This window comes from Ochotona curzoniae, unplaced genomic scaffold, assembly GCF_017591425.1.
Source record: "Ochotona curzoniae isolate NIBS_2020 unplaced genomic scaffold, NIBS_Ocur_1.0 scaffold_4505, whole genome shotgun sequence".
In the NCBI taxonomy this organism is placed as follows: Eukaryota; Metazoa; Chordata; class Mammalia; order Lagomorpha; family Ochotonidae; genus Ochotona; species Ochotona curzoniae.
Genome location: NW_024467118.1, coordinates 23,624,014 through 23,637,802, shown reverse-complemented (window position 1 = coordinate 23,637,802; position 13,789 = coordinate 23,624,014). Strand labels below are relative to the sequence as shown.

Genomic DNA, 13,789 nt, shown 5'->3' with positions numbered 1-13,789 from the left:
TCCCGCTGCCCTGAGGCCTTCCCTCCTTTCTCCCTCACCTTCCTGGTGTCCATGAGAGTTAACAGCTTTGCTGTCAGTATTCCACTAGACATCTTATTTCTAATATCTCTGCCGTGGATTCTGCATATGCTTGCTTATAACCAAAGACTATGGTAGAGAATGTTGCATTTTGGTATACAAAGTCCCTCTATGTTTTTATGTTTTTATATCTTTTCAGACCAACAATAAAAAGAACTTTTTTTTTAGGATTTATTTATTTTTATTGGAAAGGCAGATATACAGAGGGGAGGAGAGACAGAGAGGAAGATCTTCCACAATGGCTGGAGCTGAGCCAATCTGAAGCCAGGAGCCAGAAGCTTCTTCCAGGTCTGCCATGCGGGTGTAGGATCCCAAAGCTTTGGCCCATCCTCGACTACTTTCCCAGGCCACAAGCAGGGAGCTGGATGGAATGCGGGACTGCCAGGATTAGAACTGGCGCCCATATGGGATCCTGGTATGCTCAAGGCGAGGACTTTAACTACTATGCTATCGCGCTGACTCCAAAAGTACTTCTTAAAGCAAGGGGATTTCTATTTAGGGAACAGATTTTGTGTCTCCCATGTGATTGCACTGCTTAATATTTAGAAGCCAAATTGTCACAATGAAAACTGACTTCAGACTACTGCTGCTATTTGTATTCACTAGCTAGTACTTTCTCAGACCACTTTAAAAAAAAAAAAAAAGATTTATTTTTCTTGCAAAGTCAAATATACAGAGAGGAGGAGAGACAGAGAGGAAGATCTTCCATTTGATGATTCACTCCCCAAGTGACCACAACGGCCGAAGCCCAGAGTCTCTTCCAGGTCTCCCATGTGGGTGCAGGGTCCCAAGGCTTTGGGCCATCCTCAACTGCTTTCCCAGGCCACAAGCAGGGAGCTGGATGGGAAGTGGGACTGCCAGGACATGAACCGGCGCCCATTTGGGATCCCAGTGTGTGTAAGGTGAATACTTTAGCCACTAGGCTACCATGCCGGGCCTCAATTTTTTAATATGTATTTTTTTGGAAAGGCAATTACAACAGGAAAGACAAAATGAAAGGTCCTCCATCTTCTGATTCACTCCCGAAATGACTGAAATGACAGGAATTGTGCCAGTCCAAAGTCAGGAGCCAGGACTTTTCCCAGGTCTCCCATGCAGGTACAGGGTCCCAAGGACTTGGGCTGTCCTAAGCTGCTTAACCACAATACCTCTCCTTCTCCCATTCTTTTTACTCATTGTTCTTCACCTACCCTGTTGTTTCTGTTTAAAATACAATTTCTGAGGAGAGGGCAGGGAAATCCCAGACCCTATGGAATTGTGCCATTAAAAAAATGTGTTGGGGCCCGGCGCGGTGGCGCAGTGGTTAAGGTCCTCACCTAGCACGCCCGGGATCCCATATGGGCGCCGGCTCTAATCCCGGCAGCCCCGCTTCCCTTCCAGCTTCCTGCCTGTGGCCCGGGAAAGCAGCAGAGGACGGCCCAAAGCTTTGGGAACCTGCACCCGCGTGGGAGACCTGGAAGAGGCTCCTGGCTTCGGATCGGCATAGCATCGACCCGTTGCGCTCACTTGGGGAGTGAATCATCGGACGGAAGATCTTCCACTCTGTCTCTCCTCTCTGTATATCCGCCTTTCCAATGAAAAAATAATAAAAATAAATCTTTAAAAAAAAAATTTAAAAAAAAAATGTGTTGAGGGCCCGGCAGCGTGGCCTAGCAGCTACATCCTCGCCTTGAATGCTCCGGGAGCCTAAATGGACACTGGTTCTTATCCTGGCAGCCCCACTTCCCATCCAGCTCCCTGCTTATGGCCTGGGAAGGCAGTCGAGGACGGCCCAGAGCCTTGGAATCCTGTACCCATGGGAGACTTGGAGGAGATTCCTGGCTCCTGGCTTTGGATCAGCATAGCTCTGGCCATTACGCTCACTTGGGGAGTGAATCTGGAGTGGAAGATCTTCCTCTCTGTCTCCTCCTCCTCTCTGTATATTTGACTTTGTAATGAAAATAAATCTTTCTTTAAAAAAGTGTTGAAATGATGTAAAAAATAATAAATGAATAAAATTCCCATAGACATTCCATTCATATTTGTTTTATAGCTTTGTAGTAGCCCATTGTATAGGTGTAAAATTGATCGATTAAGGACTTTTGGCAGACATTTAGATTTTTAAATAAACTACCACACCATTGTGAAACTAGGGGGGAGAGAGGGACCTTAGGGAGGGGCATGGGTAACCCCAGAGCCTATGGAACTGTAATATAACAAACTAGAATTATTTTTAAATGTGAAAAAAATGCAAATTTTTAAAAAGGAAGAAAACAACCTCCCACACTATGTCCACATGATAGTATATTCTAGAACCAGTCTTAGTTTCATGGAGCTATTATAAATAGAAAAACATTGCTTGTGATCAACATGTTCTACATTTTTAATTTTTTTAAAAAAAGTTTCATTTGTTTATGTCAAAGAGTTAGAGGATGAGACAGGGTCTCTGATCTGCTAGTTCACTCCCCAGATGACCTCAGCAGGGGTGGCTGGGGCAGGTTGAAGCCAGGAGCCTGGGACTCTACCTGGGTCTCCCATGCGCATGGTGTGGACTCTTCGCTGCATTTCTAGGCATATCTGCAGGTAGATTGGAAGTGAAGTGGCAGAACTCAAACGAGTGCTCTTATGGGATGGTAACATCGCAGGTGGTGCTTCTCCACTGCGTACGACGCCGGTCCCAAGCTGTTGTGTTGTTTTTCTTTTTAAAAATATATTGGTATTTTTATTGGAAAGGTAGATTTACTGAGAGAAGGAGAGACAACGTTGTGCCAGATTTTGAAATCCCCAGAAAATCATCAAGTCCGAGGTCAGTGCTAAGGCATCAAGGTGGTTTATTTAGGTTAACCTAGGTCTCCCAGCCACCTCCACTGCCCCCCTCCCCGCCCCCAGGCCCAGCAGGGCTGGAGGGGGAGGGGCCGCTGCAGACCAGGCTGCTGCAGGAACAGCAGGGAAGGAAAAACAGAGTGCCCCAGGTTGAACAGCACAAGGTTCTTATACATTTTGGGCTGTTAATTATGCAGTCATGATTTAGCAGGCTTCTATTGGTGGATTTGAAGCAAGCAACTTTCAAAAAGTACAAATCGATGAGCTATAGGGCGGTGAATCTTATCAATCACCAGGTACCTCCTTCCTGAGGAGTGGTCTGCCTGCATGACCTGCCAGGTATCTGCCAGGTGTCATGGGTGTCACTAGGCTGTCAGGCCTGGGGTTCACATAGCCCCCAGCCAAGCAATTAAGGCAGAATCACAAAACCAGAAAACATCTAGGTTCTTCAACAGAGACACAGATCTTCTATCTGCTAGTTCACTCCCAAATGGTTGCAAGGCCAGAGCTAAGCTGATCCAAAGCCAGGGCATTCCTTGGGGTTTCCCATGTGGGGCCCAAGGACTTGACCCATCCTCTACTGCTTTCCTAGAGCACTGGTAGGGAGCTGGATGGAAAGTGGAGCAGCTGAGACTAGAACTGGTGTCCATATTGGATACTAATGCTGTAAAATGGAAGATTAGCCTGTTGAGCTACCATGCTAGGCCCACTTCTTCCTCCTCCTCTTTTTTCTGAGAGGGACCTTGACTTGCAGGAAAATAAGAGCAATGATCTTATGAAGTGTTGGAGATGAGGGAAGCAACATCCATTTAACTTCCAAAAAGTAGAGACTTTCTGCATCTGCTGTTCTTGGGGAAGTTTCAAGGGATCCTTTGTCCTTTGACCAGCCCACCTAGTCCCCCAGTGCTGCCCGTCTCTCTCCCGTTGTCTTTTGTGTCTCTGCTTCCTACTCCTGCTTGGCCCTCTTACAGCCTGCTTGTCTGGTCTTTCCTGTGTTCTCATTGATCCTAACACTGATAATGGGTAATGGTTATTAAAGACTCCTGTGTACCAGGCCATGTGCTGACTGGCTTTTCAGGTATGGACCATTTCAGTTATCCCAAGTATTCTTTCAATTTTATTTTAATATTTATTTCAAATGTGAGAGGGTTTCAGATCCATGTGGGCCTCAATGGATGGAGGGGGTTGGGATTGGGAGAGACGGTGGGTGAGATAAATGTTTGTTTCCTCTCCTGTTTCTCAACTATTCTATGAGGTGACCACAATTTCTGTTTCATAGGTTAAAAAACAATTGAGGCGGGCCAGGCTCAGTAGCTCAGTAGCTAAAGTCCTTGCCTTGCATGCACCAGGATCCATAGGGTTCTAATCCCGTTGGCCCAGCTTCTCATCCAACTCACTGCTTGTGGCTTGGGAAAACAGTTGAGGACAGCCCAAAGCTTTGGGACCCTGCACCCACATGGGAGACCTGGAAGAGGCTCTGGGCTCTTGGCTTTGGATCGGCTCAGCACCAGCCGTTGTGAACATTTGGGGAGTGAATCATCAGATGGAGATCTTCCTCTCTGTCTCTCTTCCTCTATATGTTTCTGACTTTTCAATAAAAATAAATAAATTTTATCCCCCACCAAAAAAAAAGACACAATGGAGGCACATAGATTGTATAACTAAGAGGTGGTGCAATCAGACAGCTAGGTGATGGTCTGAAATGTTTGAAAGTTGACTATCTGGAACCCAGCATTGTGGCATAGTGGATAAAGCCACACCTGTGATGCCAGCATCACATTTGGGCACCAGTTCAACACTTGGCTGCCTCACTTCCAATATAGCTCCCTGCTAACAGGCCTAGAAATCAGTGGAGGATAGCGCAAGTACTTAAGCCTCTGCTCCTGTGTGAGAGACCCAGAAGAAATTCTTGGCTTCTGCCTGGCCCAGCTCTAGTCATTGTAATCATTTAAGGATGAACCAGCTTTTGGAAGATCTGTCTTTCACTCTCTCTATATATCTCTGACCTTCAAAATAGCTAAATGTTAAAAAATAATAAAATTGTAAAGTTGCCAATCTGATTAGGAAAAACATAAATCATTTCTTCATTCCAGAAGTAATGCACTAGGCCAGAGAAGGCAGTGATTAGCAGAATTGAGCAGTATAGATGAATCAGTGGAACTTAGTAGCAATAGCATACCAGGCAGGGGAGACCCTGAGTATCCTCAGGGCAGCAGAGTTGTGTAACTGGCATGGCTACCAACAGACTAGCTTTGAACTATTGCAATAGGTTCCTTCAGAAAGCTTGCAAAAAATCCTGTCGGTTCCTGACTACGTGCTTCAGCTGCTCAAGTCGTCCGAGGCACAGGGCCTTAGAGTGTGATGTGCGTAACATCAAAGGCGCTTCTGCTGCACAGCTAGGCCAGGAACCATTGGCTAACGAAGGAAGAGGCGTCGGGCCTGGTGTAGCAGACTAGTGGCTAAAGTCCTTGCATTGTACGTGTCGGGATCCCATATGGGCACCGGTTCTAATCCTGGCGGCCTGCTTCCCATCCAACCCTCTGCCTGTGGCCTGGGAAAGCAGTCGAGGATGAACCAAAGCCTTAGGACCCTGCACCCGTGTGGGAGACCCAAAAGAGGCTCCAGGCTTCGGATCAGCGTAGTTCCGGCTGTTGTCCCTTGGGGAGTGAATCATCGGACAGAAGATCTTTTTCTCTGTCTCTCCTCCCTCATTCTGTATATTTGACTTTGCAAGAAAAATATTTAGAAAAAAATGAAGAAGAAGAAGGAGGAAGAAGTGTGGGGGTAAACAGAACAGAGTATGTGTTTTCTGAAAAGTGGTCAGAGATAAGATTTGACGTTTTGGGGCCGAGTCAGAGGAGGAAAGGCCAGGCTGATGGCTCCAAGCTGAAGCAGTAGGCAGTGGAGAGTGCGTCACTGGATTGGCTGATCTTCAGAGATGTGTTTGAAACAGATTCTTCTGGCTCTGATCCGCAGGAATTAAAGGCTGCGACAGGAAACAAGCCAGGAGACATTGGTGGGGAACGAGGAGTCATGCTATCACCATGGGTGTCTTGAAAAGGGATTTTTTTTTCAGCATTGCTGTGTCTATTAATACAAACTTGCAATCTGAAGTTGGACTCATAATCTTACTTAAAATTATATTAAAAATAAGGGATTCACTCTCCAAATTGAATAATGTAAGAATTAGCCTTGGAGTTAGACTTCATTAAGTAATCTAAATTTACCTAACCATAAATCTTTTTTGAATCTGTGTCTTCTGTTTTTACCTTCCCCATGACTAATACTTTAGGAGTACTGTCTCACTGTGCAATATTGTCTGAGATTATGATACAGCCAAAGGTTAAGAGCACAGATTCTGAAATGAGACTACGTTTTTTTTAAGCTGCACCTTTGCTACATATAAGCTATATGATGTTGCTTTCCAACGGCCAAGGCAGCGGGCCAAGGCAGCGGGCGGTGATGGACAAGTGGTCCCCTGCTCTCCAGCCGCGCCGACCCGGCCAGGAGCGTTCGCTGCGCCCCCGGGACGCTGTGGGAGTCCGGTGCCCAAGCGGAAGCCGGCCGCGCTCCTAGGCATCCCCCTCGGGTGAAGACCTGACCTGTGTACCCCGCGACTGCAGGAGGGCAGGTGGCCCGGTGGAGGAGTGCGCGGGCCCCTGGTTCCCCAGCCTAAGGAGACCCCAGGGGGCAGCCAGCTCCCAGCCACAGCTGCATGAAAGACCAGCCCACAGTGGGGCTATGGTGGACACGGCTTGTCACCAAGGCGTGGCAGAAATGGAATAAATAAACAATAGTGGATTGTGGAAAAAAAAATAAGCTATATGATGTTGGCATTATATTTCCCAATTTCCTCATGGCCAAAGTAAAGCCATGATAGCACCTACCATAAAGTAATATTGTCAAAAGAGCTAAAAGAAGTGGTGGGCATTTGCTGAACAGTGTAGACGGCCATGGCCCACGTCTGAGTGCCTGTGCCTGTACCCTAGCTGTGCCCCTGCCTCCAGCCTCCTGCTGGCACACAGGCTGGGAGGCAGCAGTGTTGGCTCCAGCAGTTGTGTTCCTGCCTCCATCTGAAAGACCTGAACCGAGTTCCCAGCTCCAGGTACTTGAGCATCATTGCTGCCTCCCAGAGTGCCCACTAGTGGGAAGCTGGATTGGAAGTGGAGCTGGAACTTGGTCCTAAGCACTGCCCTGTGGACTGTGGCTATCCCTAGCAGCTGCTTAACGCACTGTGCCATAATACCCACCCCAAATTCCTGCATATTTTAAAAGAATTTGGAAAGTGTAGCAGATGATGGAAGATCTCCTTCTCTACCTCTGTCTCTGTCATTCTACCTTAAAAAAAATTATTTATTTTACTTCTGAGAGAGAGCTTCCCTCCACTGGTTCACTCCCTATGTGTCTGCAACAACCAGAGTTGGGCTGGTCTAAAGCTGGGAGCCATGAGCTTCCCACATGGTTGCAGGGTCCCTAAGCTTTGGGCCATCCCCTGCTGCTTTTCCAGGCCACAAGCAGGGAGCTGCATCAGAACTAGAGCTGCTGGGACTGAAACGGGCCCATAAAAGAAGCTAGTGTTGCATATGAAGGACTAGCTTACTGTGCCACCATGCCGGCCCTATTCTGCCTTTTAAACATTTTTTTATATATATAAAAGCAGTAATTTGTACGGTATGCAAGCTAGATGTTGCCTTTTCCTTGGGTAGCTGACATTTGTTGAGTGTTTATGGTATATATAAGTCTTTATTTTGTATCAGATTCTCAGAGGATTCTGTTACCTCAGAAATATTAAGAACTACTACATTAGTGAAAATCTTCATTTATTAGAATTTGGTTTATGATTATTGAACAACAGTGACTATGTACGTGTCCTCAGTGGAGGAAAGGAAATTAAAGATGCTTTACTTCAAAATTGTACTTCTAAATTATTAATACAATTTTTCTTATGAATGCAGTTTTTGAGACTGGCACTTTAAGCGTGAGAGCCGGTTTTTGCATTTAGCTGTGTTCTATCCTGTTTCAGTCTGTGTTACCACTAGGCTTTGTGTTTGTCCTTAGTGCCAGGACCCGCTGGTGAGGATGGCGTCAGTGTCACGGTGATCCTGATGGCCTGGGTGCTAATTGCAGTCATCCTGTTCTTACTGCGACCTCCTAATCTGAGAGGATCCAACTTACTTGGAAAGCCAACCAGTCCTCACCATGTAAGTGTTGTGCATTACAAATCCTTCCTGAGGGGCGGGCATGTTTGTGTTTGGGGAAGGGCAAGTTTGAGATGAAATACTGTTAACAAAAGGATTGCCTAGCTTGTGGAGTAAGTTCTTCCTATGGAACCCTAGTACATCTTGTTTCCCTAGATGGATTTATTTTTTGTGGAGTTGAGCATAGAAAGTAACATAAACCAGTGGCTCAAAAATAATTTTGAAGTGAATTCCAATCCTAACTCACATGAGAAATACCCAAAATGATCCAGCTAATAACCCACACAACGTGGCTCACCACTTCCCCTGCATTGCCTGGCTCTAGCCAGCTTGCAGTGGATGCCTTGCCTTGTGTTTCCAGCCCCTTACACCTTCCTAGCCCCAGGTCCAGCATTTCAGCCACTGCCATCCTAGCTAGTAAATACAGTAGAGACCCAGAGCCTGTATGTCTAAATTCTCTCCTGTTTCCCGTGTGATTTCTCTCAATCACACTTTCCAGTTTTGTATCACCATATGTCGTCTGAGCTGGTAAAAGGAGTAATAGCAATCCCTCGGCTGATACATCTTGACAGTCATGATTACAATTACTGTTAGAACCTTCTAAATGCAAAGTATGATAGGTGTCCCAACAGGGAGTTTTCTGTACTATTGTTACTGGAACAGAGGTTCTATTGACTTCTTTTTTTTCTTTCTATTTGATTTGATTTGGAAATTTTAAAAATGTCCATGCATATGTTAATCACTTGAATGAAGCCATTCTACAATGTATACACATTTCAAAATAGCATGTTGTACATTGTAAATATGTGTAATCTTTACTCATCCATCTAAACAAATAAATGTTAAAAAATAAGAACACGTAAGAGAGCAAATGTTGTAGCATTTAGGATGCCACTTGGAGGATGCTGTTGTTTACCAATAGGTTAAACCTCCTCTTAAGATGCCAGCATCCTATGTTGATGTTCCAGTTAGAGTCAGATTCCTAGCTGCTCTACTTCCAATCGAGCTCTCTACTAGTGTATCTGGGAAGCCAGTAGAAGATGACCTGGTGTTTGGAAATTTGCTACCCCTCTGGGAGGCCAGGATGGAGTTCCTGGCTCCTGCCTTTGTCCCAGCCCTGTCCTAACCATTGTGGCCATTTGGGAAGTAAACCAATAGATGGAAGATCAGTTTCTCATTCTCCTGCTTCATCCCCCTCCCTCTGCCTTTCAAGAAGAAACGTTTTTTAAATGCCACTTGGGATGCCTGTATCCCCTATCTGAGAACCTGGTTAAATCCCTGGCTCTGCTTCCAATTCTGCCTTGCTGCTAGTGCACACTCTGGGAGTCAGAGCAAGCTGTTGGGTTCCTGCTACGGCTTGGGAGACCCACACTGAGTTCCCGGCTTCAAGTCTTGTTCCGGTCCTACTGTTGAGGCATCTGTGGACTAAACGAATGACTAATGGATAGGAGCTCATTCTTCTCTCCCTTCCCCTCTCCCACTCTCTCTCCTTTACTTCTCTTCTCTCCTCCTCTCCCCACTCTTCTCTCCATTCCTCCTGTCTCACTCAGATGAGCTAGGTAACTGCATCCCTTACCAGGTACCTGAGTGCAGTAACTGCCTCCTGCTCCTGACCCAGCTTCCTGCTCATGTGTTACTACGGAAGGCAGCAGTGATGGCTCAGGTCATTGGGTTACTGCCACCCACACACAATGACCTACATTGAATTCCCTGCTTTTGGCTTCTGCCTAGGCTGGCCCTGGGCAGGCAGGCACTTAGGGAGTGCACAGCATAAAATCATTGGTTTAGTCTTGAGCAAATTGGCGTGTTTGTCATTTTTAATATTCCTTTCCATGTATGTGAATTATGTCTTATTTTGGTCATTTTTAAAGTCTCCAAGAAAAGTTTAGGGTTTTTTTGATTAAAAAACAATAACAACAGGCAGTTCCACAGAACTTTCAGAGATCCGGTTAGCTTTTGCTCTCAGCTTTCTAGCAGGGTGGGCCAGAAGCCAGTGGAGCCGCCCTGTGCCTCATGGCTGACATTCTGTGGTAACAAACCAAAGTCCTTGGCTTCACTGTGAATGAATCGGCTGCACTCAAGCCAATAGCACGCAGGATGGAACTACCTTTCTCGCTTTGTCAGTCAGCCCTGTGGCTGACAGAGTCCTGTCACCATTGGGCCAGTCCCTGTCTTCCAAACCACAGGGAAGAATGAGGGGTGAGAGGGTGCAAAGTCCAAACAAGCAGAGTGTCCGAGATGGGAGACTGGGAAGCTCATATATGTTAGATCAGTTGTGCTGGGATTTAAGAATTCTGCTAAATCACTTACTTATTTTTAATACCAGGGACAAGATCCACCAGCTCCTCCTGTGGATTAACTTTGTGATACGGGAAGTGAAAATAGCTAACACCTTGCACGACCAGATGAACCAAGATGACCAGAGTACTCTTAACCCCATTAGAACTGTTTTTCCTTTTGCATCAGCAATATGGGATGGTATTGTTTTCATCAGCTTCTGAAATTTCACCTGCAAACTTATTTTTGCTTCCTGTATTATCACCAATCCTATCGACAGTATATTTGAGTAAATGATTATATTAAAGAGATACATGGGGCTTTTTGGTTGTCCTAAACTTAAAGCATTCCATTCGTTCTGTTGGTAACTGTGATAATAATTTATGATTTATGGCCTGATTGAAGGAAATTTGAGGTATCTGCATTTAAATATTTTAAATGATTTTGATAGGTTTTTAATTTTTCATAGGTATTTATAAAGTTATTTGGCGTTATCCGGGGCTGTATGAAAAGGAATTAGAACCACACTGTATTTCCATTTAACTTACTGGTTTATTTGTGGGTGATTGGTTTCTCCAGTATTTGGGATTGTAGTAGCTCTTGAAATATTCTACAAATTACAGCTAAAATCTATATCACCCATTAGAACTCGCATATGTGGCTATAGTATGAGAAGGAAAGAAGTCAAATGGTTGTTTATTGGTTTTCTCCCCCATTAAATAAGTGTCTAATGTTAAGAAAACTTTAAATAAACATGATTGATCAATATGGTGGGTGACTTACAGTCCATTGTGTGACTTTCGGAAGCCACAGTACACTAGCCTTACAGGAGTCACAAAAGGAGAAAAAATGTCATTCTTTCTACCTTTGCTGGCTATAATAATTTATGGTATAATTTATTTTTAAAATGAGTGCCTCTCAGGAAGCTGCTTTTTGTCCTAACACATGTTAAATGAAATGACCTTCAATTTGTATTGGGGACTGGTAGGTTATTAACATTTGAATGTCTCTTTTGTTTCCAGAAGAAAATTTTTGTGCCCTGTTATCCCTCCAATTTAGAAACATTTTTAATGAAATATTACTTTATTCCAAGGAAAAACATGGACAATGAGGATCAATCAAGGGTCTTTTTTTCCCCCCTCTTATCTCATTCCTGTTTGATGATGGTATGGCCTGGGGTAGAAAGGAGCATTAATGGAAGTGAAATTTTGCAGTGTGTGTGAGAAGTAAAAGGTTGCATTGTCTTGCTCATTTTGACAGAAAAGCAAACACAAGTGGCATTTCAAAATACCTGTGTGACCCATGTTGCTATGAAACTCTTTCCCTTGCACTTGATTTCAGATGACTTACAGGGGCTGGAAGACACATTAATATTAATGTAAGGATTCCTCACGTGTACGCCCCCTAACCTCAGTTTAGCTTCAAGAAAGTATCTGGGTGACTTGAGCAAACCTCTCTCCATCGCTGTAGTATGTAATACTCTGAAACAATCATGTGACTTTCCCCCTCATTGTTAGTACACTCTGGCCATTTCATTATGTGATCCAACACTGACCACGTGCATCCTCCTTGTGATCTTGGCTTTGTGCTCTACTTGTGGAGATAATATAAGCAACTCTGAGTTGTGCTAATAGAGTGGTGACCTGATACAGGTAAGTTAAATTCTAGACAGATGAATACCACAATTTTTTTCCCCTTGCTGGGGCCTGCTAGAAGTCTTCCCAGTTCTTTTGCTGGTGAAGTAGTTAAAACAGAAAGGGCTGGAATAGTTAAGTCAAAGGTTGGGGCAAAATCCCCCTAGCCTTGGTTTTTCTGCCCTTTGCCCCTTGGGTTTTAAAGGCTTGCACAAGTGTCCTAACTGTCTGTTCTTGAACGTATTAGAAAAGCAATTCCTGGCAGAGAAGTCACTGAATCTGACTGCTAAACAATGGAGAATTAGACAAAACATGGATACAGAGTATCTAGTATTAGAGACCTAAAAATGTAGATTTTTATTCATAGTTCTTCATTTCTATCACATGCATTTAATTGACATTACATCTAAATATAATAGACTTTTCCAATATGAACCATCGATTTAGATAGTAATAAAATGTTTAGTCTTGCTGTTTTTGCTAATGAAGTTTCTCTGCATTCTTGAAAAGGACAGTGTGCTGCACCTAAAGAACTCTCGTGAACCTAACTAGTCATTTATATCCGTAATGCCTACAGCTTCTACATGTGGCCTTTTCATTGAGCACATTCTTAAATAATTACATGGCTTATAAACATTCATCTGAACTATGGCTATACTTTTCAAATATATATAGTAATAAGATAAACCCGACATTTTTATCACGTTTTGCTCTTTTAACAATTCACAAATGCCAATAGGGTTTATTTTATATTCATTTATTATCCTTTTGTGTAAGATAATGGTCTTTTGTTTCCTTCCATATGGAAGAGGTGAACATTGGAACTGTGTATAGTGAAAGATTGTATGTATCCATCCAAGCACTATCAGACTGTCAGCAAGTCACATTGTGTTACTTGTAGCCATTTTCCAGAGCAACTGTTGGCATGGCTATTCCGTAGCTACTTTTGGTATCATTGTGAGATGACAGTGTCTTTGGATTACTGATAGCCTACATTTGTAAAGGAATCTTAAAAATCTGTCACTCGACGTGCTTAAATTTGACCAGATAAGTTTAAGACACAGAGCAGCAGTTTAAAGAAAGGAAAATGAAGACAGTTTACAATTAATGGGTTAAATTGTGTTGGCAATAAGAGGGTTTTGGTCTTTTTATAATATTTCTAAATGAAAAATTATGTTTTTGTTATGTCTGATGATTCCTTTGTCAAAAGCAAAAGTGGTCATGTGATAGACTGAAATGTTAATTGCTGTTTTTAGATGTCGAAAATCCTGTCTGTGCCATTCGAGGTTTATTGTTAAGCTTTTAATGAGCGCTTGGATTGGGGTAAAGGGCTTGTACTATGCACTTTTTATTAATTAATAAATAGAAGATGTTAGTAACACTTGCTGTTTTCTGTTTGGCTTTTGTGGGAAGAAGAAAGTACCTTTTACTTACTAAATAATTTTACCATCCTGTATTCTTTGTGAAATATCACTCACAAAAACTAATAATATTTATAAGAAGATGCTGAATTGTAAGGAAAATGTTTATATGACAGACTGGTATTCGGAAGAAGAGACTCTGAGAATCTCTAGAATATTAGATAGATTGAAATTATGTTTCTTCTTTTTTTTCCTTCTCTTCCTCTTCTTCTGCCTCTTTTTCTTGGTGTTTATTTTACTGTATTTCATAGAGCAACACAAAGAGAGCTCTTCTATCTGCTGATTCACTCCCTAAATGCTCACAACAGCCAGGGCTGGGCCAGGCTGAAGCCTGGAGCTTAAAACTCAATCCAGGTCTTGAGGTGGGACACAGGGACCA

General features: G+C 43.6%; 1 protein-coding gene across 4 annotated transcripts in view; it reads left to right on the top strand.

Annotated features, from left to right (window-relative positions):
- Nucleotides 1-13,368, top strand: part of SMIM14 (small integral membrane protein 14) — a 63,387-nt gene extending 50,019 nt beyond the window's left edge. For all 4 annotated transcript variants that reach the window (XM_040966486.1, XM_040966485.1, XM_040966483.1 and 1 more), the window contains 2 exons: nt 7,939-8,081; nt 10,405-13,368. In XM_040966486.1, the coding sequence (XP_040822420.1) occupies nt 7,939-8,081; nt 10,405-10,437 (176 nt within the window). In that variant the 3' untranslated portion in view covers nt 10,438-13,368. The remainder of the gene's footprint in view (nt 1-7,938; nt 8,082-10,404) is intronic.
- Nucleotides 13,369-13,789: the final 421 nt, after the last annotated feature.